At 42.8% G+C, this 24,022-nt stretch overlaps 1 protein-coding gene across 1 annotated transcript in view; it reads left to right on the forward strand.

Annotated features, from left to right (window-relative positions):
- LOC528412 (ATP-binding cassette sub-family C member 4) overlaps window positions 1-24,022 on the forward strand; it is a 209,142-nt gene that overhangs the window by 51,986 nt on the left and 133,134 nt on the right. The window contains exons 12-14 of the mRNA XM_059884492.1: window positions 8,877-8,971; window positions 9,194-9,280; window positions 21,724-21,820. Of these exons, the coding sequence (XP_059740475.1) occupies window positions 8,877-8,971; window positions 9,194-9,280; window positions 21,724-21,820 (279 nt within the window). The remainder of the gene's footprint in view (window positions 1-8,876; window positions 8,972-9,193; window positions 9,281-21,723; window positions 21,821-24,022) is intronic.

Raw genomic sequence — 24,022 nt, forward strand, 5'->3', positions numbered from 1 at the left:
CAGCTTCAGCCAGAATCAGCTGGTGGCCAGTCTCGCTGCATCTCTACCCCTGCCCTCTGCCAGCCCCACCCTCACCCAGAGTATTGTGGAGCAGATCCTAGACCTCAGATTAGTTCATCTGTAAACACTTCATTAGTTTTCTGTAAAAGATAGTAAAGCCTTTGGGGAAAAAAAAATCACTATATTTCACCTGAAAAAATATATTTCACCTGAGTATCATCAACCTGCTAGTGTGTGTTTGCATGTTTTTGATCATCTCACTGAGATATCTCCTTCAGCACTGTTTGAACCCACGTAAGGTCTGCCCCTGTACTTAGCTGATGCTTCCTTGTTCCCTTTCAGTCTGTGAGTGTCTCTCTCCACTTCATTTTTGACTTGTAATTTATCATTTAAGGAAACAGGAATGCTTAAACATTTCTTTTTAATACTGCATCATTTCACTGAGGGGGATTATTTTCAGAAATGGCATTGTGTTTCACAGAAATGGTGAGATGAAAGGTTTAACTGTACGTTGGGATTTAAATAAGATTGGTGAATAAATAATGAGAACTAAACTGATAGGAGAATACAATTTGGCAAAAAGAAAGGGAAAAAAGTAAATAACATTAAATACTCTGTTACTCTCTTGGGTTATAAAATTCAGTGAATAATAGTGTTAAAGGGCTCCCCCCCACCCCCACCCCTGGGTTCTGTTCAGTGCAGTCTGGAATCCCACTATTCTCTTGTACTGTGAGGAGAAGACAGGGACAGAGCTTCAAAGGTGTGGTGTTGAAGACTCCAAACCTGCTTTGTGAGGAACTGGTAATTCTCCTCAAAAAATGACTTGAACATCATAGGTTATATCAGGTGAGAGCGTGCGTGCTAAGTCACTTCAGTTGTGTCCGACTCTGCGGCCCTATGGACTGTAGCGTGGCAGGCTTATCTATCCATGGGATTCTCCAGGCAAGAATACTGGGTTGGGTTGCCATGCCCTCCTGCTGGGGATCTTCCTGACCTAGGGGACAAACCTTCGTCTCTTATGTCTCCAGCATTGCCAGGTAGATTGTTTACCACTAGTGCCAGCTAGGAAGCCCTGTATCAAGTAAGTAGCATTTTACAATGATGTGAACAAACAGAATTGCTTGTTTAATGGGCTTGTTTCTTTATTCTGTGTTCTTGTTCATGGGTGATTGTGCGTTTGCAGAAATGATGTTAAATTAGCAGGAATGAGCTAGATTTTTATTAAATGGTGTAGATTCCATGTAAGAAAAGAAGGGAGAGCAAATGTAGAACAGTGAGAACAGTAGCTCCCATTTATTAAGAGTCCATGTGCAAAGGCTTTTTCTGTCTTTCACACGTGCACATGCACACAGATAATTTAGATTTATGAGTTATTCATTCTTTATGAGTGTCTTCAATATTCCCTTCCTCACTTTATAGTTAGTATAACTGAGGCCTGGAGCAATGAGACACCTCATCTCTACATTTGCAGCTCAAGTTCAGATCCCAGGGAGCTGATGCTTTGCCGCAGCCTCGTGGGGTGACTAGATCAGTAACACGGGCAGTGTTCTGGGGCTTTACCCTCCCTGGGGCAAGTGTGCAGCACAGACTCTGGTGGGAAGGGGACCTGCAGGACTGGGCTGCACGGTGATTCTTCTGTATGTGATGTGACGTTTCTATAAACATGGACTGCTCTCCTGTTCTTGTGCGTAGTTGGGACATGGGGTTTGGGCCTCTCATGCTCATTCCATCCTTGGCAGGAAGGGAGGCCCAGAGTGGAGAAGTAGCGGAGAGGAGAGTTCTGGCCCCAGCTTCATCACTTGCCTGCTGTCACTCTGGACATATCCTGTTACCTGCCTGGACCTCTGACGTTTCTGCAGCAAAGTGAGAACATTGGGTCAGAGGGTTTCCAGGAGGTTTTGTTGCTGCTCTGAAATGTCATGTATGACTCCAGTTAATAAGAGGTCAGCAAGGTCTTTATGATACCTGAGAACTACCTAGTAAGTTAAGAGAGCCTCTGCTTGTCTCCTTTTGGATTCCAGGTATCAGAGGATGGTCATAAGGCAATCACAGGAAATAGTAGCGTCCTGGAGTTTAGTCTGGCCTGTAGGCACAGAGACAGCATGTGTGGTAGAAAAGGCTTGGCCAGGCTTCCCTCATAGCTCAGTTGGTAAAGAATCCACCTGCAATGCAGGAGACCCCAGTTCGATTCCTAGGTCAGGAAGATCTGCTGGAGAAGGGATAGGCTATCCTTTCCAGTATTCTTGGGCTTCCTTGTGGCTCAGCTGGTAAAGAATCCACCTGCAACATGGGAGATCTGGGTTCGAGCCCTGGTTTGGGAAGATGCCCTTAAGAAGGGAAAGGTTACCCACTACAGTATTCTGGCCTGGAGAATTCCATGGACTATAATGGGGTCGAAAAGAGTTGGACAAGACTGAGTGACTTTCACTTTCACTTTGGAGAGAACCAGTCCTGGGTAGTAACTCCAGATATTTGTCTCAGTTTCCATTCTTATTAAATGGGGGAGGGTTGGGGTTACTGTAAAGACTACAGAAAATGCCTGTGAAATGTAAACAAACCAGAGTTTCAGTTAATGGTTACTATCGGTATCATTCTACCCTTTTCCTCTCTATCCATTTATCCATCCATATAAATATAACAAAGATTTCTCCTTACCCCTACATCCCCCACATCCTGGAGGAAAAGCCATAAAAATGCAACATTTATTTTTTTAAAAATATTTATTCAAATTGGAGGATAATTATAATATTGTGATGATTTTTGCCATAGATCAACATGAATCGGCCATGGGTATACATGTGTCCCCCTAGCCTGAACCCCCCTCCCACCTCCCTACCCACCCTATCCCACTGGATTGCCCCAGATTACTGGCTTTGTGTGCCCTGCTTCATGCATGAAACTTGCACTGGTCATCTATTTTACTTATGGCACTGTACATGTTTCAATGCTATTCTCTCAAATTATCCCACCATCACCTTCTCACCTGAATCCAAAAGTCTGTTCTTTACACCTGTGTCTCCTTTGCTGCCCTGCCTGTAGGATCTTCATCACTCTCTTTCTAAAAGCAACATTTTTATATAACATACGTTAGTAGCAACTAGATGTATTATACTAGAACTTATTGAAGTAACTATTTAAGTTCATTGAGCTGAAAATTTTTCTGTAACAAAACAGGGAGACATGAAGTAATCAGACTGTGATGTTGATTCAGGCTAATGACATCAACTCCAAGGTCTAGGAGTCAGAAGGTTCAGGAATTGAGTCCCAGTCATTCTATTGACCAGATGTTTGGTTTTGGTTTTTTTGATCCTTACAATCCTGTTTATTCATCTGTAAAATGGAGATAGTAAAACTATCAACCTCATGATGTTATTTTGAGGATGAAATGTGGTTATCATTTTAAAGCACCTGATTGCTAGGGACCTAACAAGTACTCTGTAAATGAGTTTTAAAATAAATTAATTCTCAATTATAAGCTCATCCAGATTCTGGAAAATTATATCTATAAAATGTGACATGTAAGAAAAAGTATTTAACTTCTTATGGAAGAGTATTTAACTTCCATTGTTTAAGTTGATATTTCTATAGGAGCTCTATACATAGTACATTATGTAAATCAACAATAACAATATCCTGTTACCCAATATAGTATGTAACATTTGTTACATGTTATCCTTAAGGCATTTGAAAATGTTTAGTGAACATGTATTTAAAGGTACCAAATTGATAAATTCTACTTTAATATTTTTCCACATAGATCACTTACTTGGACATTTCTTTTCAGACTGCTTTGACAATCATCAGATAATAAGTTTGTTGATACTTATATGTCTAGGTATAGAGGCCTTCAAGTCTTGAGTTACTTTATTGAGTTGTCTTCATTTCACATATACCTTCAGTCACCATCTGGGCAGCATGATGTGAAAAAGAAGAAGGCTCTAAACTGACATGAGCTGGTTCAGATTCCAGCTCTTCTGTTTAACAGCTGAGCAGTGATGTGACCTCACTCACTCTCAGTTTCCGCATCTGTGAAATGGGGCCAGCACTTACTGTGCATCTTGCTGTGAGGATTAGAGATAATGAGCATCAGGGTCCAGCACAGAGCTTCATGCACAGATCTTACCCTGCAGGAGCTGAGAGAAGCCATGTGCACGTGTACAAATAATGGAGCAGATAAGATGGTCCTTCATGAGAGATGAGAGCCTTGGGAACCCAGCAGGAAGAGAGATGAGTGCAGGATGGTTTCATGGGAGAGTGTGTTTTGGGTGAGGCTAGAAAATGGTCAGGATATTGATAGACCGTGAGAGAAAGAGCAATTCCAAATGGAAGAAAAGCTGTGAAGGAAGCAGGGCCTCCTGCTGTTTGACTCTGGAACCCAGCCGTCCTCTGCCAGGGCCTCACATCTGGCCCTCATTAACCATTTCAGCAGTCTGCTCCATGGTGCTTCTACTGTAAGTCTCCACCATCGCTGAAGGGCCCTTGATGTGCTTCTGGATGGATGGCATCAAACCAGCATTGTCTTCTCCTAGTTTGCCTCTAGTTTGTGTGTCTGCTGTTCAGTGAGAATTGGTTGAATTCTTGGGCTTCCCTGGTCGCTCAGACAGTACAGAATCTGTCTGCAATACAGGAAGACCTGGGCTCACTCCTTGGGTTGGAAAGATCCCCTGGAGAAGAAAATGGCAACCCACTCCAGTATTCTTGCCTTGGAGAATTCCATGGACAGAGGAGCCTAATAGGCTATAGTCCATGGGATCACAGAATTGGAAAACAACTGAGTAACTAACACTTACTTACTTAACTTTGAGGTAACAAATATGAATAAGAACACTTTCTTGTCAGTGGAAGAAACTGTAATATATGCTCAACTCAGGCTTTTCCCCTTTAATCTAATCAGAACAAGTTGGTTGACAAATCAACTCTACTTGGTTTTACTTCAAAGCCTCCAAAATGTTTTTCCCCTAGTGGCTTGTTCATATATAATTTTCAGAGTCAACAACACAGTCAAAGTATTACTACCAGACTCAGAGATAATTTCTTAGGTCCTGGAAAGAGAGACCATGAATGCTTTTTCTAGAATGTGGTTAAGATTGCTGTATTAAAATGTGCTATTTTAAGAAGAAAACCATTTGACCAACATAAAATCAAAGCATAAAAACTAAGCGGAACCGTTTGCAAGGACTCTCAACAGTGAAAGAGAGGCCAAGTGATTCTATGTGTGGGCATGAGACTGAGAACATAACATAGCTCATTTTTTCAATGAAAACCCAAAGCAAGAGATGGTATTAATTTCTGAGCTCAAGAAAGAAAGAATGGGAGGTAATTATAAATTATCACAGCAGAGCACTTGCTGCCTTTCATCAGATGCACCTCCATTAAGATTTGAGTGAGTGGGGAACCTGTCTGTGTCTGTGTCTTTATGGTTGTCAGGGAGGGTTATGATGGAGTCTCTTTCTTCCGTGGTGGTCATGTGCTTTGTAGGTTATGATTCACACTGTAAACAGGGTCCCACTGTTGGCTTGGTGAGAAAATAGGAATCAGTCACCGACAGCAACTTATAATCAACTCATGTCCATTTTTCATTTGTGGAGGTGTTCACACAATTCTTTAGATTCTCACAGCGTCCTTGAGTTCAGTGACTCTGGTTTCTGCAGCACATTCTATAGAAGAGGAAAATGAGACTTAGGGAGGTCAAAGGACTTGTTTGTCATGGTGGCACCAGTATGCTACTTGCTTTTCCCCCAAATTTGCTGCAGTAGAGACAGAGAAGTGAGGACTTCATCTGCAGAAAGGGACTGCTGTGCATCCTAGGTTGAGGCATGGGGGGTTTAGTAGATAAAAACTCCAAAAAAACCCTGTCTGTGACAGAATGTGCCAATTGATAATTGCAGGCAACCACAGACTTCTAATGAAATACCATGTAACTTAACTCTAAGGCAGAGAACGAAGGATCAAATTCCCAACATCTGTTGAATCATAGAAAAAGCACAAGAATTTCAGAAAAGCATCTACTTTTGCTTCATTGACATGATAAAGCCTTTCATTGTATGGATCACAAAAAAGGGTGGAAAATTCCTAAAAGAGATGGGAATACCAGACCACCTTACCAGCTCCCTGTGAAACCTGTATGGAGGTCAAGAAGCAACAATTAGAACTGGACATGGAACAGCGGACTGATTCCAAATTGGGAAAGGAGTGAAAGGCTGTATATTGTCACCCTGCTCATTTAACTTATATGCAGATTATACCATGTGAAATGCCAGTCTGGATGAAGAACAAGATGGAATAAAGATTGCTGGGAGAAATATCAATAATCTCAGATATGCAGATAACACCACCCATATAGCAGAAAGTGAAGGGAAACTAAAGAGCCTCTTGATGAATGTGAAAGAGTAGAGTGAAAAAATTGGTTTAAAACTTAACATTCAAAAAACTAAGATCATGGCATCCAGTTCCATCACTTCATGGCAATAGATGGGGAAACAATGGAAACAGTGATAGACTTTATTTTCTTGGGCTCCAAAATCACTGCAGATGGTGACTGCAGTCATGAAATTAAAAACGTTTGCTCCTTGGGAGAAAAGCCATGACAAACCTAGACAGCATATTAAAAAGCAGAGGCATTGATTTGCCAACAAAATTCCATCTAGTCACGGCTATGGTTTTTCCAGTAGTCATGTATGGATGTGAGAATTGTATCATAAAGAACACTGAGTGCAGAAGAATAGATGTATTTGAACTGTGGTGTTGGAGAAGACTCTTGAGAGTCTCTTGGACTTCAAAGAGATCAAACATGTCAATTGTAAAGGAAATCAACCCCAAATATTCATTGGAAAGACTGAAGCTCCAATACTTTGACCATGTGATGGGAAGAACTGACTCATTAGAAAAGACCCTGATGCTGAAAAAGATTGAAGGCAGGAGGAGAGGGGATGACAGAGGATGAGATGGTTGGATGGCATCCCTGACTCAGTAGACATGAGTTTAAACACACTCCACGAGATGGTAAAGGACAAGGAAGGCTGGAGTGCTGCGTTCCATGGGATCACAAAGAGTCAGACACAACTGAGTGACTGAACAACTTCTTAAGCCTGATTTCTATCGTGTCATTTTGGGAATGTATTTGTCATCTATTCTCTTTTTTTCCCATGGTACCCTGGGGAAAATAGGCTGATTTGTCTTTGTCTATTTACTTCTTAAATAATATTCAAATATAACTTTTGATTGATTCCCAGATCCTCAAGTTACAGCTTTATTTCCTTCTTAGCTTTGAGTTTTCCTGCTTTCACAGACAAGTATCTACTTAGTCCAGCTGATCTGCTGGGTGTCCCTCAAGCACACTGTTTCTTTCCTTTCGGTTTTCCTGCCCAGCCTGCTCTTTCTGCTCCCATTTCTTGTACAGACCTTGTCTGTCACTCACTTTAAGTATCACTGTGAAGACTTGGGTCAGGTGTTATCCCTTCTCTGAAAGTGGGAAGCTGAGGCAGAGATCAGCAAAATGTCTTTTTAAGAGACACTCATTCCTTGATAAAAAGAAGTCCTGTGCCTTTGCCAGCCTCACACCTGTGTGTCTAGCACAGACCTTCACACTTGCATGCCAGCTGCAATGTGACACCACCGAGAGGTCATCTCAGCTTGTCCACAAGCGAAGTCCCCTAAACCTGTACCCACCATCTTCTCCAGTTCAGTAAATGGAGACCCTGTTCTTCCCCTTCCTTACGCCCCAATTACCACAGTCTCCTCTTCTCTTACAACCCACACCTATCCTGTCAGCAGATCTTTTGGACTCTGCCTTCAACATGTGCTTGGAGTGTGACCCCATCTCTCCATTACCACTGCTCTCACTCTGGTCCTGACCACTGTCGTCTCTCACCTCGATTATTCCAGTAACGTCCTCACTTGTATCTACCCTCACCCTTCCCCACTTACTGTCTTTTTCTGTAAAGCACAGGAGCAATTCCTTAAAACCTCAAATAGGTCCAACCTCCCCCTCCTCTTCTTACTGGAGTGACCCCAGGCTCCTCTTGCTCTGTCTCTGCCCTCACGGCCCTCATTCTTACTCTGCTCTGCTCTCCTGCCTCCTTGTTCTGAACACCTTGGGCATCTCCTCAGTGTCCCCTGCACTGGCCCATCCCTCTGTGTGGAGCAGCCTCTCCAGGTCTGCCTGATCCCTGCCCCCCCCGCCCCAGATCTGCTTACCGGGCTCTGAGCAGAGCCCTCACACCCCAGTGTGGACTCACTTCCCTCCTTCACTCTCTGTCCCCCTGAGCCGGCTTCCTTTTCCTTCCTGTCCTCAGTACTTGTGCTCAGGTTATTTTCCATATCGTCCATCTTCCATCATGGAAAGAAACTCTAGGAGGTTTGTTTCTTCACAACTGAGTTCACTGTGCCCAGAGCAATGCCTGTCATACAGTAGGTCCTAAGTAAATACCGTTAAAATAGTCAAATGCGTACATGCTTTCCCAAACTACAGAATGAAAACAAATAAACACAGATTTTTTTTTCTTTTAATTTTCAAGGTTACAGTTTAGTTACTCTGACTTAGTCCCACTGCTGTCACTTCCCAGGTCACTTGGTGGTAAAGAATCCACCTGCCAGTGCAGGAGACGCAGGAGACACTGATTCAATCCCTGGGTCAGGAAGATCTCCTGGAGGAGGAAACAGCAAACCACTCCAGTGTTGTTGCCTGGAGAATCCCATGGACAGAGGAGCCTGACAAGTCCTAGTCCACGGGGTTACAAAGAGTTGAATACGACTTAGCAGCTGAGCATATATGCATGTTAATCAAATACTTGTATGAGGAACTAATGCTAAAACTGTAAGATGGTAGTAGAACACAATTTATATCTTTTTATTTTTCCCCTTTCCTATCTGTATAGGATTTACAGCTTTTGGAGGAAGGAGATCTAACTGAGATAGGAGACAGAGGAACCCCACTGAGTGAAGGCCAGAAAGCCCGGGTCAGCCTCGCCAGGTAAATGGGGTTTCAGTTGCCGTCCTGCCCCTCCTCCTTCGCAGCTCCTATTGGGCGTGAGCACGCAGACCCCGCTCACCGGTGGGCTGGTGTGAAACAGGGTCTTGGCCCTTTCCCTGGGTTTGTAGAAGAAACATGAAGTTGTTGGACAACATCATGATTCAGAGATGAGACCCAGGGAGTGTGAAGTGTCGTCTCCTGACGTCTCTCTGTGTTTTCTAGAGCCGTGTATCAGGACGCAGACATCTACCTCCTGGACGATCCACTCAGCGCAGTGGATGTAGGAGTCAGCAGGCACTTATTTGAACAGTGAGTTTGTTCCTGTTTTCTATTGTTTCTTCTTTCCAAGTGCCCTTCAGAAATGATGGAAGAGAGCTCAGAAAGGTCTTTATGCTCCAGGAGACTCAGCTCCCTCTGCCCTGGTGTCCCTCCCTCACCTCCCTTCCCTCCACAGAAGATCCATCGTAGAGAAATCTTGCCTCATGAAGAGGTCAGGACAGGAAAATACAGCAGGTGCTTCCAGTGTGTGGGGGCAGTGGGGTCCGTGCTTTAGAGAGTCAGGGATAGATGGCAGCTTCCCTCCTGCTACTTGCAGTTGATTGTCAGACACTCCAGGTGGATCCAGATGCCAGGAATAAGAAAGACAATATGGGGTTTTAAAATCAGAGAGAGAGACTCTATGACTCGGTACTTGGCTGCTAGTTTTTTCCCTCCATTATTGGCTTAAGGCACGTTAGAAGTGAAGTTTTCAGTACTGACATAGGGCTTCCATGGAAAGACCCTGTTGGTTTATGCTTGTTATTCTATCACTTTGGAAATAAAGTCTTTATTAAGTCTAGACTTAATAAAGTCTAGAATTTGAGAATCATGTATTCCACATCTGAGTATGATTTGGATCATTGCATGTTATTTCATGGATGCTTATTAGAATTAATACTTAGACCTACAATGTAGTGTCACCTATAATCTGGCTTAAGTCTTGACTCTCATTCCTGTTTCTAAAATGTTGAACTTGTCAGTGGCTCCTGGTTGGCTATACAATGACTAAAGTAGAACAACTCTGATTCTCTTCTGTGTATAATGTGCCCTAATACACACTGACTGAGGCCTCTTATGGAGTCTAGATTGGCCTTTTTGAAAGCCTTGCAAACTTGTTTTTCTTCTAAAACAGCCTTCACATCTCCCCCATGGTCAAGTCACTTGCTGTTGTTCACTTTGTTAAAGCCAATGAGCCTTCCAGCTGCACTTATAAACACCCTGCTGTGTGCACTAAGATCAAATGCCCTTACGGATGTTATTTCATAAACCTCTTAGTTTACAAGAAGGACAGTGAGCCAGGAAATGGGAAGGACCCACACTGGGCAGAATAAGGGAGACTGGGACGCCCAGCTCTCATTCCTGCTTCTGAGGAACCTGTATCTATGTGGAGCTTGTTAAGACAGATGACTGGAAAAAGCTCAGCCTAGTCAGGGTTTAGAGGGTTTTGATACAGGATATTAAGTGCGGAATGTAAAGTGGAAGTGTCAGCTGGAGGCTTTCACTGAAGTTGGAAAGGTCCCTGTGCCTGGAGCTGGGCAGGAAGTGTCATGGGGGCCTGAAGGTGGGGCCGGTATGTGGAGGCTGAGAGGAGGACCCAGTCCTTTGCTGAAGGAAGAGGAGAAGAAGCTCAGGTGTGGAGGGAGGAGGAAGCAGGGCTGTGAGGGGAATAGCAGGCACATCTTCGCCTGGAAGAGGCGGGGTGTGCAGCACAGAGGAGCTGTTTGGGAATTCTCTCTGTCAGGTCCTGTGTTTCTAGGACTGTGCCTGTCCAGGCTGCTCTCATAGGACACCAGAGCTGGGTGGCTTAGAAATAACAGAAGTTTATCTCTCAAGGTTCTGGAGGCTGGAAAAGTCCTAGTCAGGGTGCTGAAAGATTCAGTCTGGTGAGGGTCCGATTCCTGCGGCCTCATGTGGTGGCTGAGGTGAGAGCCATGTGGGTCCCTTTTATAAGGACACTAATCCCTTGCATGGAGGCTCCACCCTCATGATCTGGTCCCTCCCAATGGCCTCACCTCCTAATACCAACACAGTGGGGATTAGGTCTCAATGTATGACTTCTGAGGAGGAAAACATTCAGTCTATAGCAAGTTGTCACAGATGGGGGTGCTCAAAGAATAGAAATTAAATTTCTCACGGTTCTTGAGGCTACAGGTTCAAGGTATGGGTGGTTTGGTTTCTCCTGAGACCTGTCTCCTTGGCTTCTGATCACATCCCCTCACTGTGTCCTCGCACGGTCGGGGTTTTCTCTACTTGCAGTGAGCAGGGGTTACTCTCTAGTTGTGGTGCATGGACTTCTCATGGTGATGGCTTCTCTCGTTGCAGAGCCCAGCTCTATGGTATGTGGGCGAGTAGTTGAGGTTCCTGGGCTCCAGAGCACAGGGCTCAGTGGTTATGGTGCATGGGCTGAGGTGTTTTGTGCTTGTGGGATCTTCCTGGACCCGGGAAGAATCCCATGTCTCCTGCACTGGCAGGTGGATTCTTTGCCACTGAACCACCATCGAAGCCCCCTTTTGTATATTTTTGCTTATATGTTTATTGCCTTAGAAGACTGACCAAAGAAAACATAGGTATAATTTATGTCAGAGAATGTTTTGCCTGTGATCTCTACTGGGAGTTTTATGGTGTCATGTCTTATGGTTAAGTGTTTAAGCCATTTTGAGTTTATTTTTGTGCATGGTGAGGGGGTGTGTTCTAACTTTATTGATTTCCTGCTTGTGTCTCTGTCCTTGTATCTTAGTCTCTTCATCTAAGCACACCAGTCAGATTAGATTAGGTCCAGTATAATTAAGGGTAATGATTACCTCTTTAAAGTTCATGACACCAAATTCTAAGGTGCTGATGACTCAGGTGACCACATGTGAATCTGAGGGGATGGGATTGATTTACAGCAGGTCCAGAATAGCAAAACAGAGACTTCAGCAGGGTCTGCAAGTTTGAGAGGGAGGCCTGTGAGGAGCTCTGGGCTCTGGACACTAGGAGCTGGCTAGGAGCTGGGATTCCACGTCCACTAAGCAGGCTTTGTTAGACTTTGGTGGAACCTGACCTTGTATAAAACGTGCTTGGTGTTGGGGTGATAAAAGATTTGTGGAGATGGATGGTGGTGATGGTTGCACAGCAATGTGAATGTACTTAATGCCACTGAGCTGTAAGCCTAAAATAGCAAAAATGGTAAATTTCATGTTAGGTATATTGTAACACACATAAAAACCTGAATAGTAGCACAGAATCCTTGAGAACAAGAGGGAACAGGGCAGATCACACATGGCATGGTCCCCAGCTGTCTGATCTGACCTCCCCTTTCCCAGCCTCTCCTCTTCATGACTTGATGAATTTTCCCTTAGAGAAGTGCCTGTGTCTTATCATCAGTTCAGTGACAGGAGCTTGTGCTGTGACAGGGATTCCCCACCCCCGCCCTCCTGGCATCCTGAGTAGCTCAGCCTCCTTGTTCCCAGCGCCCCACCCTGAGCTCACAAATGTGTGTCACCCCATCTTGTGAGCATCTGCACAAGTTCTCCATCACGGCAGGAACAGATTCTCCTGGTCATTGCATCTGTGTCACAGGGAGGGGAGAGCAAGGCATTTTGGTGCCAAGTACAGGGTGCTGATTGCAGAAGTTCTCCTGAGTTCTTTTTCAAACCCTGGAGATATTTATAAAATCTTTTCAAATATTTTGAGTATACCGCTTTGGATATATACTTGATAGAAGCAAGCTTAAGACTGTTGTTTGTAATCAGAACCACATTCTCTAGGGAAAGTTAAAGCAGAGAGCATGAAAGAAATTTAGGAAACCACTCAGCAGCAACTGGAGAGTGTTCTCAAGTCAGAGAATCAGATGGAACAATATGCTGTGAGGTATGGTGGTCGTGTGGAAGCTTACTCAAAAGGAGGGTTTTGTATTACAAATGAATGACTCACACTTTGCTTGCTGTTAACAGTTTCCTTCAGTCATGAATTTATATTCAAGGTTATTGAGGTTCATGACTTTTACAGCTTTATGCTGTGAACACAGTGGATTCTATCAGCTACAGAAGGTGAAGGCCTTATGTGAATTGATGCAGTCTCACCTGTGTCCAGCCATGGATCCCATCCTGGTTCAGCCCCACATCACTAGACCCTTGCCTCCTGCATCATCAGACCTTGGGGTCTGTCCTGATCAGACTCCCACACTGCTGTCTACACAGCTCACCCTCCTGTCTACACAGCTCACCCACCTGCTCCAGCCCTTCACGGACACACCTCCTCCCACCTCACCTCCACCCACCACCACATTCACAAAGCAGCTCCAAGTCCTCAAACAAACAGGCTTCCTTGCTGTCTGCTCCCATCAGCCTTTCCAGTTCATCTGCACACCCACTCTGTGTCCAGCTGAGCTGGCTCTGTGGGGGTCCTGTCTCACCCCTGTCTGTCTGTACATACTGGTCCCCTCTGTTCCAGAGCCAGGGAGCAGTGCCCCAGGACACAGAAGGAAGGTGGAGTATGGGACCTGCCATTCCCTCCTGCTCCTCCAGGGGGCGCGGTGCTCTCTGTCTTCCCCCAGCCCTCGGTGGGTGCACTTGACCATTTATGAGTCCCCCTGCCACCCATTGTAGCTCAGTTGGGAAAGAATCTGCCTGCAGTGCAGGAGACCCGGGTTCGACTCCTGGGTCAGGAAGATCCCCTGGAGAAGAAAATGGCAACCCACTCCAGTATTCTTGCCTGGAAAACCTCATGGACAGAGGAGCCTGGCGGGCTACCGTCCATGGGGTTGCAAGAGTCAGACAGACACGACTTAGCCACTAAACCACCACCACCGCCTGCCACCCATAAACTATGAATGCAGGAAAGCACCTCAGCCCAGCGTGTTCTGTCCCAGGAACCCTGTACCTTCTGTGCCTTCTTCCAGGATGTTTCCCCACTTAGTCTCAGGGCTCCCGTGTCTCCACATCTAAGACAGCAGCTGCTCTTCTTTTTCCTTCAGAGCACAGGTCACAGCCAAATAGTGGGTTTTCTATGCTTGCTCACTGTGTCCTCTACACGGTGCAGAGTGTTGTCTTCTGTCTTGACCTGTGGGTGGATCCTCAGCACTTAGGACAGTGCCTGGCTCCTCAGCAAACTTCTGCTGATTGAATGAATAGAGGTGAGGCCTCTGTCTTTCTTGTATTGCCTCCACCACAAGATGCGTCCCCTCTTAATAGAATCCTTGTATAGGATTATATGTGGGATTATAGGATTAACACAGCCTTTATATAGGAATAACTGTTATACAACTGGTTGCTGACTCAGTCATTTCTATGGCATGACTTGGAAATCTTTTTTTTTTTTTTTATTGTTTTTATTTATTGTTTTTCTAATTTTATTTTATTTTTAAACTTTACATAATTGTATTAGTTTTGCCAAATATCAAAATGAATCCGCCACAGGTATACATGTGTTTCCCATCCTGAACCCTCCTCCCTCCTCCCTCCCCATACCATCCCTCTGGGTCGTCCCAGTGCACTAGCCCCAAGCATCCAGTATCGTGCATCGAACCTGGACTGGCAACTCGTTTCTTACATGATATTTTACATGTTTCAATGCCATTCTCCCAAATCTTCCCACCCTCTCCCTCTCCCACAGAGTCCATAAGACTGTTCTATACATCAGTGTCTCTTTTGCTGTCTCGTATACAGGGTTATTGTTACCATCTTTCTAAATTCTATATATATGCGTTAGTATACTGTATTGATGTTTTTCCTTCTGGCTTACTTCACTCTGTATAATAGGCTCCAGTTTCATCCACCTCATTAGAACTGATTCAAATGTATTCTTTTTAATGGCTGAGTAATACTCCATTGTGTATATGTACCACTGCTTTCTTATCCATTCATCTGCTGATGGACATCTAGGTTGCTTCCATGTCCTGGCTATTATAAACAGTGCTGCGATGAACATTGGGGTACACGTGTCTCTTTCCCTTCTGGTTTCCTCAGTGTGTATGCCCAGCAGTGGGATTGCTGGATCATAAGGCAGTTCTATTTCCAGTTTTTTAAGGAATCTCCACACTGTTCTCCATAGTGGCTGTACTAGTTTGCATTCCCACCACCAGTGTAAGAGGGTTCCCTTTTCTCCACACCCTCTCCAGCATTTATTATTTGTTGGATCGCAGCCATTCTGACTGGTGTGAAATGGTACCTCATAGTGGTTTTGATTTGCATTTCTCTGATAATGAGTGATGTTGAGCATCTTTTCATGTATTTGTTAGCCATCTGTATGTCTTCTTTGGAGAAATGTCTATTTAGTTCTTTGGCCCATTTTTTGATTGGGTCATTTATTTTTCTGGAGTTGAGCTGTAGGAGTTGCTTGTATATTTTTGAGATTAGTTGTTTGTCGGTTGCTTCATTTGCTATTATTTTCTCCCGTTCTGAAGGCTGTCTTTTCACCTTGCTAATAGTTTCCTTTGATGTGCAGAAGCTTTTAAGGTTAATTAGGTCCCATTTGTTTATTTTTGCTTTTATTTCCAATATTCTTGGAGGTGGGTCATAGAGGATCCTGCTGTGATATATGTCGGAGAGTGTTTTGCCTATGTTCTCCTCTAGGAGTTTTATAGTTTCTGGTCTTACGTTTAGATCTTTAATCCATTTTGAGTTTATTTTTGTGTATGGTCTTAGAAAGTGGTCTAGTTTCATTCTTTTACAAGTGGTTGACCAGATTTCCCAGCACCACTTGTTAAAGAGATTGTCTTTAATCCATTGTATATTCTCGCCTCCTTTGTCAAAGATAAGGTGTCCATATGTGCGTGGATTTATCTCTGGGCTTTCTATTTTATTCCATTGATCAATATTTCTGTCTTTGTGCCAGTACCATACTGTCTTGATAACTGTGGCTTTGTAGTAGAGCCTGAAGTCAGGTAGGTTGATTCCTCCAGTTCCATTCTTCTTTCTCAAGATCGCTTTGGCTATTCGAGGCTTTTTGTATTTCCATACAAATTGTGAAATTATTTGTTGTAGCTCTGTGAAGAATACTGTTGGTAGCTTAATAGGGATTGCGTTGAATCTATAAATTGCTTTGAGTAGTATACTCATTTTCACTATATTGATTCTTCCAATCCATGAACATGGTATATTTCTCCATCTATTAGTGTCCTCTTTGATTTCTTTCACCAGTGTTTTATAGTTTTCTATATATAGGTCTTTAGTTTCTTTAGGTAGATATATTCCTAAGTATTTTATTCTTTCCGTTGCAATGGTGAATGGAATTGTTTCCTTAATTTCTCTTTCTGTTTTCTCATTATTAGTGTATAGGAATGCAAGGGATTTCTGTGTGTTGAGTTTATATCCTGCAACTTTACTATAGTCATTGATTATTTCTAGTAATTTTCTGGTGGAATCTTTAGGGTTTTCTATGTAGAGGATCATGTCATCTGCAAATAGTGAGAGTTTTACTTCTTCTTTTCCAATTTGGATTCCTTTTCTTTCTTTTTCTGCTCTGATTGCTGTGGCCAAAACTTCCAAAACTATGTTGAATAGTAATGGTGAAAGTGGGCACCCTTGTCTTGTTCCTGACTTTAGAGGGAATGCTTTCAATTTTTCACCATTGAGGATAATGTTTGCCATGGGTTTGTCATATATAGCTTTTATTATGTTGAGGTATGTTCCTTCTATTCCTGCTTTCTGGAGAGCTTTTATCGTAAATGGATGTTGAATTTTGTCAAAGGCTTTCTCTGCATCTATTGAGATAATCATATGGTTTTTATTTTTCAATTTGTTAATGTAGTGTATTACATTGATTGATTTGTGGATATTGAAGAATCCTTGCATCCCTGGGATAAAGCCCACTTGATCATGGTGTATGATCTTTTTAATGTGTTGTTGGATTCTGATTGCTAGAATTTTGTTAAGGATTTTTGCATCTATGTTCGTCAGTGATATTGGCCTGTAGTTTTCTTTTTTTGTGGGATCTTTGTCAGGTTTTGGTATTAAGGTGATGGTGGCCTCATAGAATGAGTTTGGAAGTTTACCTTCCTCTGCAATTTTCTGGAAGAGTTTGAGCAGGATAGGTGTTAGCTCTTCTCTAAATTTTTGGTAGAATTCAGCTGTGAAGCCGTCTGGACCGGGGCTTTTGTTTGCTGGAAGATTTTGGATTACAGTTTCAATTTCCGTGCTTGTGATGGGTCTGTTAAGATTTTCTATTTCTTCCTGGTCAAGTTTTGGAAAGTTGTACTTTTCTAAGAATTTGTCCATTTCTTCCACGTTGTCCATTTTATTGGCATATAATTGTTGATGGTAGTCTGTTATGATCCTTTGTATTTCTGTGTTGTCTGTTGTGATCTCTCCATTTTCGTTTCTAATTTTGTTGATTTGATTTTTCTCCCTTTGTTTCTTGATGAGTCTGGCTAATGGTTTGTCAATTTTATTTATCCTTTCAAAGAACCAGCTTTTGGTTTTGTTGATTTTTGCTATGGTCTCTTTTGTTTCTTTTGCATTTATTTCTGCTCTAATTTTTAAGATTTCTTTCCTTCTACTAACCCTGGGGTTCTTCATTTCTTCCTTTTGTAGTTGCTTTAGGTGTAGAGTTCGGTTATTTATTTGACTTTTTTCTTGTTTCTTGAGGTGTGCCTGTATTGCTATGAACTTTCCCCTTAGGACTGCTTTTACCGTGTCCCACAGGTTTTGGGTTGTTGTGTTTTCATTTTCATTTGTTTCTATGCAAATTTTGATTTCTTTTTTGATTTCTTCTGTGATTTGTTGGTTATTCAGCAGCGTGTTGTTCAGCCTCCATATGTTGGAATTTTTAATAGTTTTTCTCCTGTAATTGAGATCTAATCTTACTTCATTGTGGTCAGAAAAAATGCTTGGAATGATTTCTATTTTTTTGAATTTACCAAGGCTAGCTTTATGGCCCAGGATGTGATCTATCCTGGAGAAGGTTCCATGTGCGCTTGAGAAAAAGGTGAAATTCATTGTTTTGGGATGAAATGTCCTATAGATATCAATTAGGTCTAACTGGTCTATTGTATCATTTAAAGTTTGTGTTTCCTTGTTAATTTTCTGTTTAGTTGATCTATCCATAGGTGTGAGTGGGGTATTAAAGTCTCCCACTATTATTGTGTTATTGTTAATTTCTCCTTTCATACTTGTTAGCATTTGTCTTACGTACTGTGGTGCTCCCGTGTTGGGTGCATATATATTTATACTTGTTATATCTTCTTCTTGGATTGATCCTTTGATCATTATGTAGTGACCTTCTTTGTCTCTTTTCACAGCCTTTGTTTTAAAGTCTATTTTATCTGATATGAGTATTGCTACTCCTGCTTTCTTTTGGTCCCTATTTGCATGGAAAATCTTTTTCCAGCCCTTCACTTTCAGTCTGTATGTGTCCCCTGTTTTGAGGTGGGTCTCTTGTAGACAACATATGTAGGGGTCTTGTTTTGGTATCCATTCAGCCAGTCTTTGTCTTTTGGTTGGGGCATTCAACCCATGTACGTTTAAGGTAATTACTGATAAGTATGATCCAATTGCCATTTACTTTATTGTTTTGGGTTCAAGTTTATACACCGTTTTTGTGTTTCCTGTCTAGAGAATATCCTTTAGTATTTATTGGAGAGCTGGTTTGGTGGTGCAGAATTCTCTCAGCTTTTGCTTGTCTGAAAAGCTTTTGATTTCTCCTTCATACTTGAATGAGATCCTTGCTGGGTACAATAATCTGGGCTGTAGGTTATTTTCTTTCATCATTTTAAGTATGTCTTGCCATTCCCTCCTGGCTTGAAGAGTTTCTATTGAAAGATCAGCTGTTATCCTTATGGGAATTCCCTTGTGTGTTATTTGTTGTTTTTCCCTTGCTGCTTTTAATATTTGTTCTTTGTGTTTGATCTTTCTTAATTTGATTAATATGTGTCTTGGGGTGTTTCGCCTTGGGTTTATCCTGTTTGGGACTCTCTGGGTTTCTTGGACTTGGGTGATTATTTCCTTCCCCATTTTAGGGAAGTTTTCCACTATTATCTCCTCAAGTATTTTCTCATGGTCTTTCTTTTTGTCTTCTTCTTCTGGAACCCCTATGATTCGAATGTTGGAGCGTTTAATATTGTCCTGGAGGTCTCTGAGATTGTCCTCATTTCTTTTAATTCGTTTTTCTTTTATCCTCTCTCATTCATTTATTTCTACCATTCTATCTTCTAATTCACTAATCCTATCTTCTGCCTCTGTTATTCTACTATTTGTTGCCTCCAGAGTGTTTTTAATTTCATTTATTGCATTATTCATTATATATTGACTCTTTTTTATTTCTTCTAGGTCCTTGTTAAACCTTTCTTGCATCTTCTCAATCCTTGTCTCCAGGTTATTTATCTGTGATTCCATTTTAGTTTCAAGATTTTGGATCAATTTCACTATCATTATTTGGAATTCTTTATCAGGTACATTCCCTATCTCTTCCTCTTTTGTTTGGTTTGGTGGGCATTTATCCTGTTCCTTTATCTGCTGAGTATTCCTCTGTCTCTTCATCTTGTTTAAATTGCTGAGTCTGGGGTGTCCTTTCTGTATTCTGGCAGTTTGTGGAGTTCTCTTTATTGTGGCATTTCCTCACTGTGTGTGGGTTTGTACAGGTGGCTTGTCAAGGTTTCCTGGTTAGGGAGGCTTGTGTCGGTGTTCTGGTGGGTGGAGCTGTATTTCTTCTCTCTGGAGTGCAATGAAATGTCCAGTAATGAGTTATGAGATGTCTATAGTTTTGAGGTGACTTTGGGCAGCCTGTATCTTGAAGCTCAGGGCTGTGTTCCTTTGTTGCTGGAGAATTTGCTTGGTATGTCTTGCCCTGGAACTTATTGGCCCTTGTGTGGTGCTTGGTTTCAGTGTCGGTATGGAGGCATTTGATGAGCTCCTGTCAATTAATGTTCCTTGGAGTCAGGAGTTCCCTGGAGTCAGGGTTTGGACTTAAGTCTCCTGCTTCCGGTTATCGGTCTTATTTTTACAGTAGTTTCAAAACTTCTCCTTCTATACAGCACCATTGATAAAATATCCACATAAAAGATGAAAAGTTTCTCTACAGTGAGGGTCACTCAGAGAGGTTCACAGGGTTACATGGAGAAGAGAAGAGGGAGGAGGTAGTTAGAGGGGAAATCTTTAAAAACTTGGAAAATAGTGTATTTTTCTAGTGATATGGATAAAAGCATCATTTATGAAAAATTCAAAGGCATTAACTGATCTCTTCATTGTAATTATTTGTATTACCTCATCTGTGATGGGATGTTAGGAACAAAACATCTTAAAACTTTTGGGTTGGTTCATCTTGGACACAAAACCCTGTCAGATTTGATTAACATCCACTTTAAGGGATTATTGGCAGGCAATTATGAATCAAGGAGAAAAAAATCTGTTTTAGTACTAAATTTGAAAAGCTGTTAGTCAAGAAACTTAGGTATGAATGCTGAGCTAACACATGTCAAAATGTAAAAATGAATCCTTTTGGACTTAGCGAATGTATGGTATATGTGTTTACATTCCAGGGTCTTGTTTTTGATCACAGACTCAGTGTCCAGAGTGTCTCCTTAAGAGTTTTCTGACCCGAGTCCAAAGCACATGACTGCTCATGTTTAGGGAGAAGAGGAAAAGAAAGCTGACATTTGCTGAGTAGATTGGTGGTTTGATTTCTCAGAACATGTCGATGAGTTGTTTGATCTTGTTTTGAGATGAAGAAACTGAGGTTGAGTTGTTCATCTGATGTCAGGCTCATGAGAAGAACTGAGCTGCAGCCTGCTGCCTCCATCTGACTCACTCACAGGCTGAACTCTGGTCCAGGTTCCTGCGATTTGCTCTGCAAGGGGCTCGGGCTCCCAGAGTACCTGCCTGGAGCCCTGCCTGTGGTCACTGGGGCCCCAAACCCACTTGCTTCCCTGGAGGGGTTGTGGACTTTGTGGGATGACACTGGGGCTGAGTTCCTAGGGGTCTACATTTGAAATGTAGGACTAGTTTTTTTTTGTTTGTTTGTTTTTTACTGTGAAAACAATTTAAGGTTGAATAGTGAGGGGTGTCTTGACTAAGAGAACTGGTGGGTGCTCTGAGTCATTGGGTGATTTCCACTGTGATTTGGGCCATTTGGATTCTGTTCTTTTACTTTCATATGTGGAAGGTGTTCACTCCAAATGAAAGACGTGATTCCTGGAGGGAACTGGGAGTTGTAGTGACTCATGGAGGCCACTCTGGCATTCATTTTCTATCTAATATTCTTTGGGAACATGTGTCTAGCAAATGCACTCTGGCAAAGATTACCAAGAATCTATTAATATTTTGTTGTGAATATTTACATCATAAATTATAAATAATCTCCTAGAAAGATGTCTAAGAATGTACACAAGTTTTAAATGACATTGATCCCTCTTCTCCCATTCCCGAATAGCAATAAAATAGTGTTTTAGTTTAGTCAAGTTTTGAGATCTCAGTATTACTCAGTTGTTTTCCTTTATGAACTGTAAATAATTGTTAAGCTGAGTTTTAGAGGAAGAAACTTAGCTGTTTTTGCCTCCTTCAGTAGACTGGTTTTAAGAACTTTTTATGGCACTAGATTCAAATTTTCTGCTGATAAGTTTAAGAAACTAGTTGGATTAATTGATTTATGTTTATTTAATTTTTATTATCGATTTGGTATTTAAACTAAAGATCTTTCACTGCTGTGTGGTCTTTGTCTCACTGTTTTCAAAATATAGGTTTTCAGTTTGAGGCATTCCATTAATGTGCTTTTGCTTACTGTGCCTTTTATATTTGTAGGTGTGTTTGTCAGGCCTTGAAGGATAAGATCACAATCTTAGTGACTCATCAGTTGCAGCACCTAAAAGATGCAAGTCAGATTCTGGTATTGAAAGATGTAAGTAATTTCTAGAAATCCTTGGAATTGCAAACACTCAGTTATGTTGAAGGACAGACCTCCCTGCAGGTCACTGTCTTTGAGTTCATGGTAAACGCCCTCTTCTCCCTCAGTTTTTGCCCCCTTCTTCTCAGAGCTGGTGTTCATGCCTTGGAGAATGAACCTAAAGCCCTGTAGAAGTGTCGTTATCACACTCTAAGCCATATAAACCCTAAAGTGTATAAAAGTGCAACCACAATGTTATTGAATCATCACTATTCTAATGAAATTTGTTAAGGGTAATGTTGCAGTTTTATTTAGAACTTTTTAGTTTCCTCTTCCATGACTTAAGTCAAAGTGTATCACTTAGAAATTAGAGATTCTAAGATCTGTTGGTATCCAGGTCATTGTCATACATAGTTTGCCAAAAGAGCATCTTCCATTAACACCAGAAGCGAAGTTGGGTAGCTGAGCACCCAGGTCAGAGACGTCCTCTCTGCTGGTGTCTCCAGTCTCTGGTCTCCCTGCCCAGGCCTCTATGTGCCCAATATGTGTGGGAGCCTGTGCAGCAGGAGGACAAGGCCCTGCCTTCCTTGCACTCCAGTTCTGATGGGGAGGATGTGACAAAGAGGGTGATGTCCTGGCTGCCGGCCTGAGGAGCTGGTGCTCCACGGGGTCTGAGTGACATGAAGGTGGGGGCCACACAGTAACCTGGGGGAGGGGGTCTGAGGCAGGGGGTCCTAAGGAAGGAGCTGACCTGGCAGGTTGGAGGAACAGCAGGAAGACCAGAGTGTCTGAGGAGAGTGAGCAGGGGGATGGGAGGAGCTGGTCTCTGAGCTGTGGGCAGGGAGCCCGGAAGTGGAATGGAAGTCTTGGATGGTCCAGAGCAGAGGGGGGATATCATCTGATGTGGGAGTTAAGAGAGTCCCCTGATGGTCACTGGAGGGGTGACAGAAGAAGCAGTTAGGAGTCTTAGTAAAGCTGAGAACACAGAAGTGTGAGCTCAGGCTAGGGTATCAGTTTCTAGAGCTGCCGTATCACAGCACTGCAAGCTGGGTGACAGCAGGACTTTATCGTCTCCCTCTTCTGGAGGCTACAGGTCCCAAATCCAGGTGCTGGCAGGGCCATGCTCTCCCTGAAGGCTCCAGGGGAGAATCCTTCCCTCCAGCCTCTGGTGTTCACCGGCATTCCTTGGTGTTCCTTGGCTTCCAGCTGCAGCACTGTGGTCTCTGCCTCTGATGTCTTGTGGCCATGTCCCCGTGTCAGTCTGGGTCTCTTCTGTTCTCATAGCAACATCAGTCTTATTGGCTTTAGGGTCGCCCTGCTCCAGTGTGACCTCATCTTAACTTGATTACATCTGTGAAGACCCTGTATCCAAATAAGGTCATCACGTCCCCAGGTGTCATGTTTGAGCACATCTTTTTGAGGAGGGGGCACCATCCAAGCCACAACTCTTAACATGGTTGGTGGTGTGTTGGAGATTAGTGAGAAGTGTTCAGACTTAGAGATCACTGATGCTTCACTCCTTGGCTTGTTTACCTCTGGGCCTCAGCACCTCTGTCATTAACCCCTGACTGGTCCATAGGCCCTGACTTCTGAAATGAATCTCTGCTCTAAGAAAGATTATTAAGATACAGGACCCCTAACTCTCTAGAAGCAGTTCCATGTGTCAGCCCTTCTCCACTCCTCTAGGAATGGGGGGAGGGGCTAAGGGTTCTCAAGCTCGAGAGCAGTTGATTTCATGTGCAGAGGAGGCGATTCTAGTGTGTAAACCCCAGTGTTGACAGTGTTATGAGCACAGGATCAGTGGGCAGGAGTGTAACCTATTTCACCCATTTCTAGATTTTTTGGGGCCCCCTTAGTGCTTCCTTTGAGGACACTACCCCAATTTTAGTACTAATAAAACAACTATTTGTCCACTGGTGAGCATCACTGCATAAGTTGGGGTCCATCTTCATTGTCAGGTCCCTCTCTTCACAGCAGATGGGGGATGGCTGTCCCCTCATCCCCCCGGAATTGTCAGTGCTTGACTGTTGAGTGAAATTGCTGTCTTTGTACCACCAGTCATTTAAATTTGCATATTACAGATTTGATGTGGTGAGTGGTAATTTCACTAGAGGTATGTGAATTTCACCTCCCAAGTGGAACACGGCATAATATATCCTGCATCATTTTCTAGTTCTGCAGTATCTGATGGTACCCAGATGCTTTCCTGCATTTCTC

The sequence above is a fragment of the Bos taurus genome, unplaced genomic scaffold, assembly GCF_002263795.3.
Source record: "Bos taurus isolate L1 Dominette 01449 registration number 42190680 breed Hereford unplaced genomic scaffold, ARS-UCD2.0 Leftover_ScbfJmS_713, whole genome shotgun sequence".
NCBI lineage: Eukaryota > Metazoa > Chordata > Mammalia > Artiodactyla > Bovidae > Bos > Bos taurus.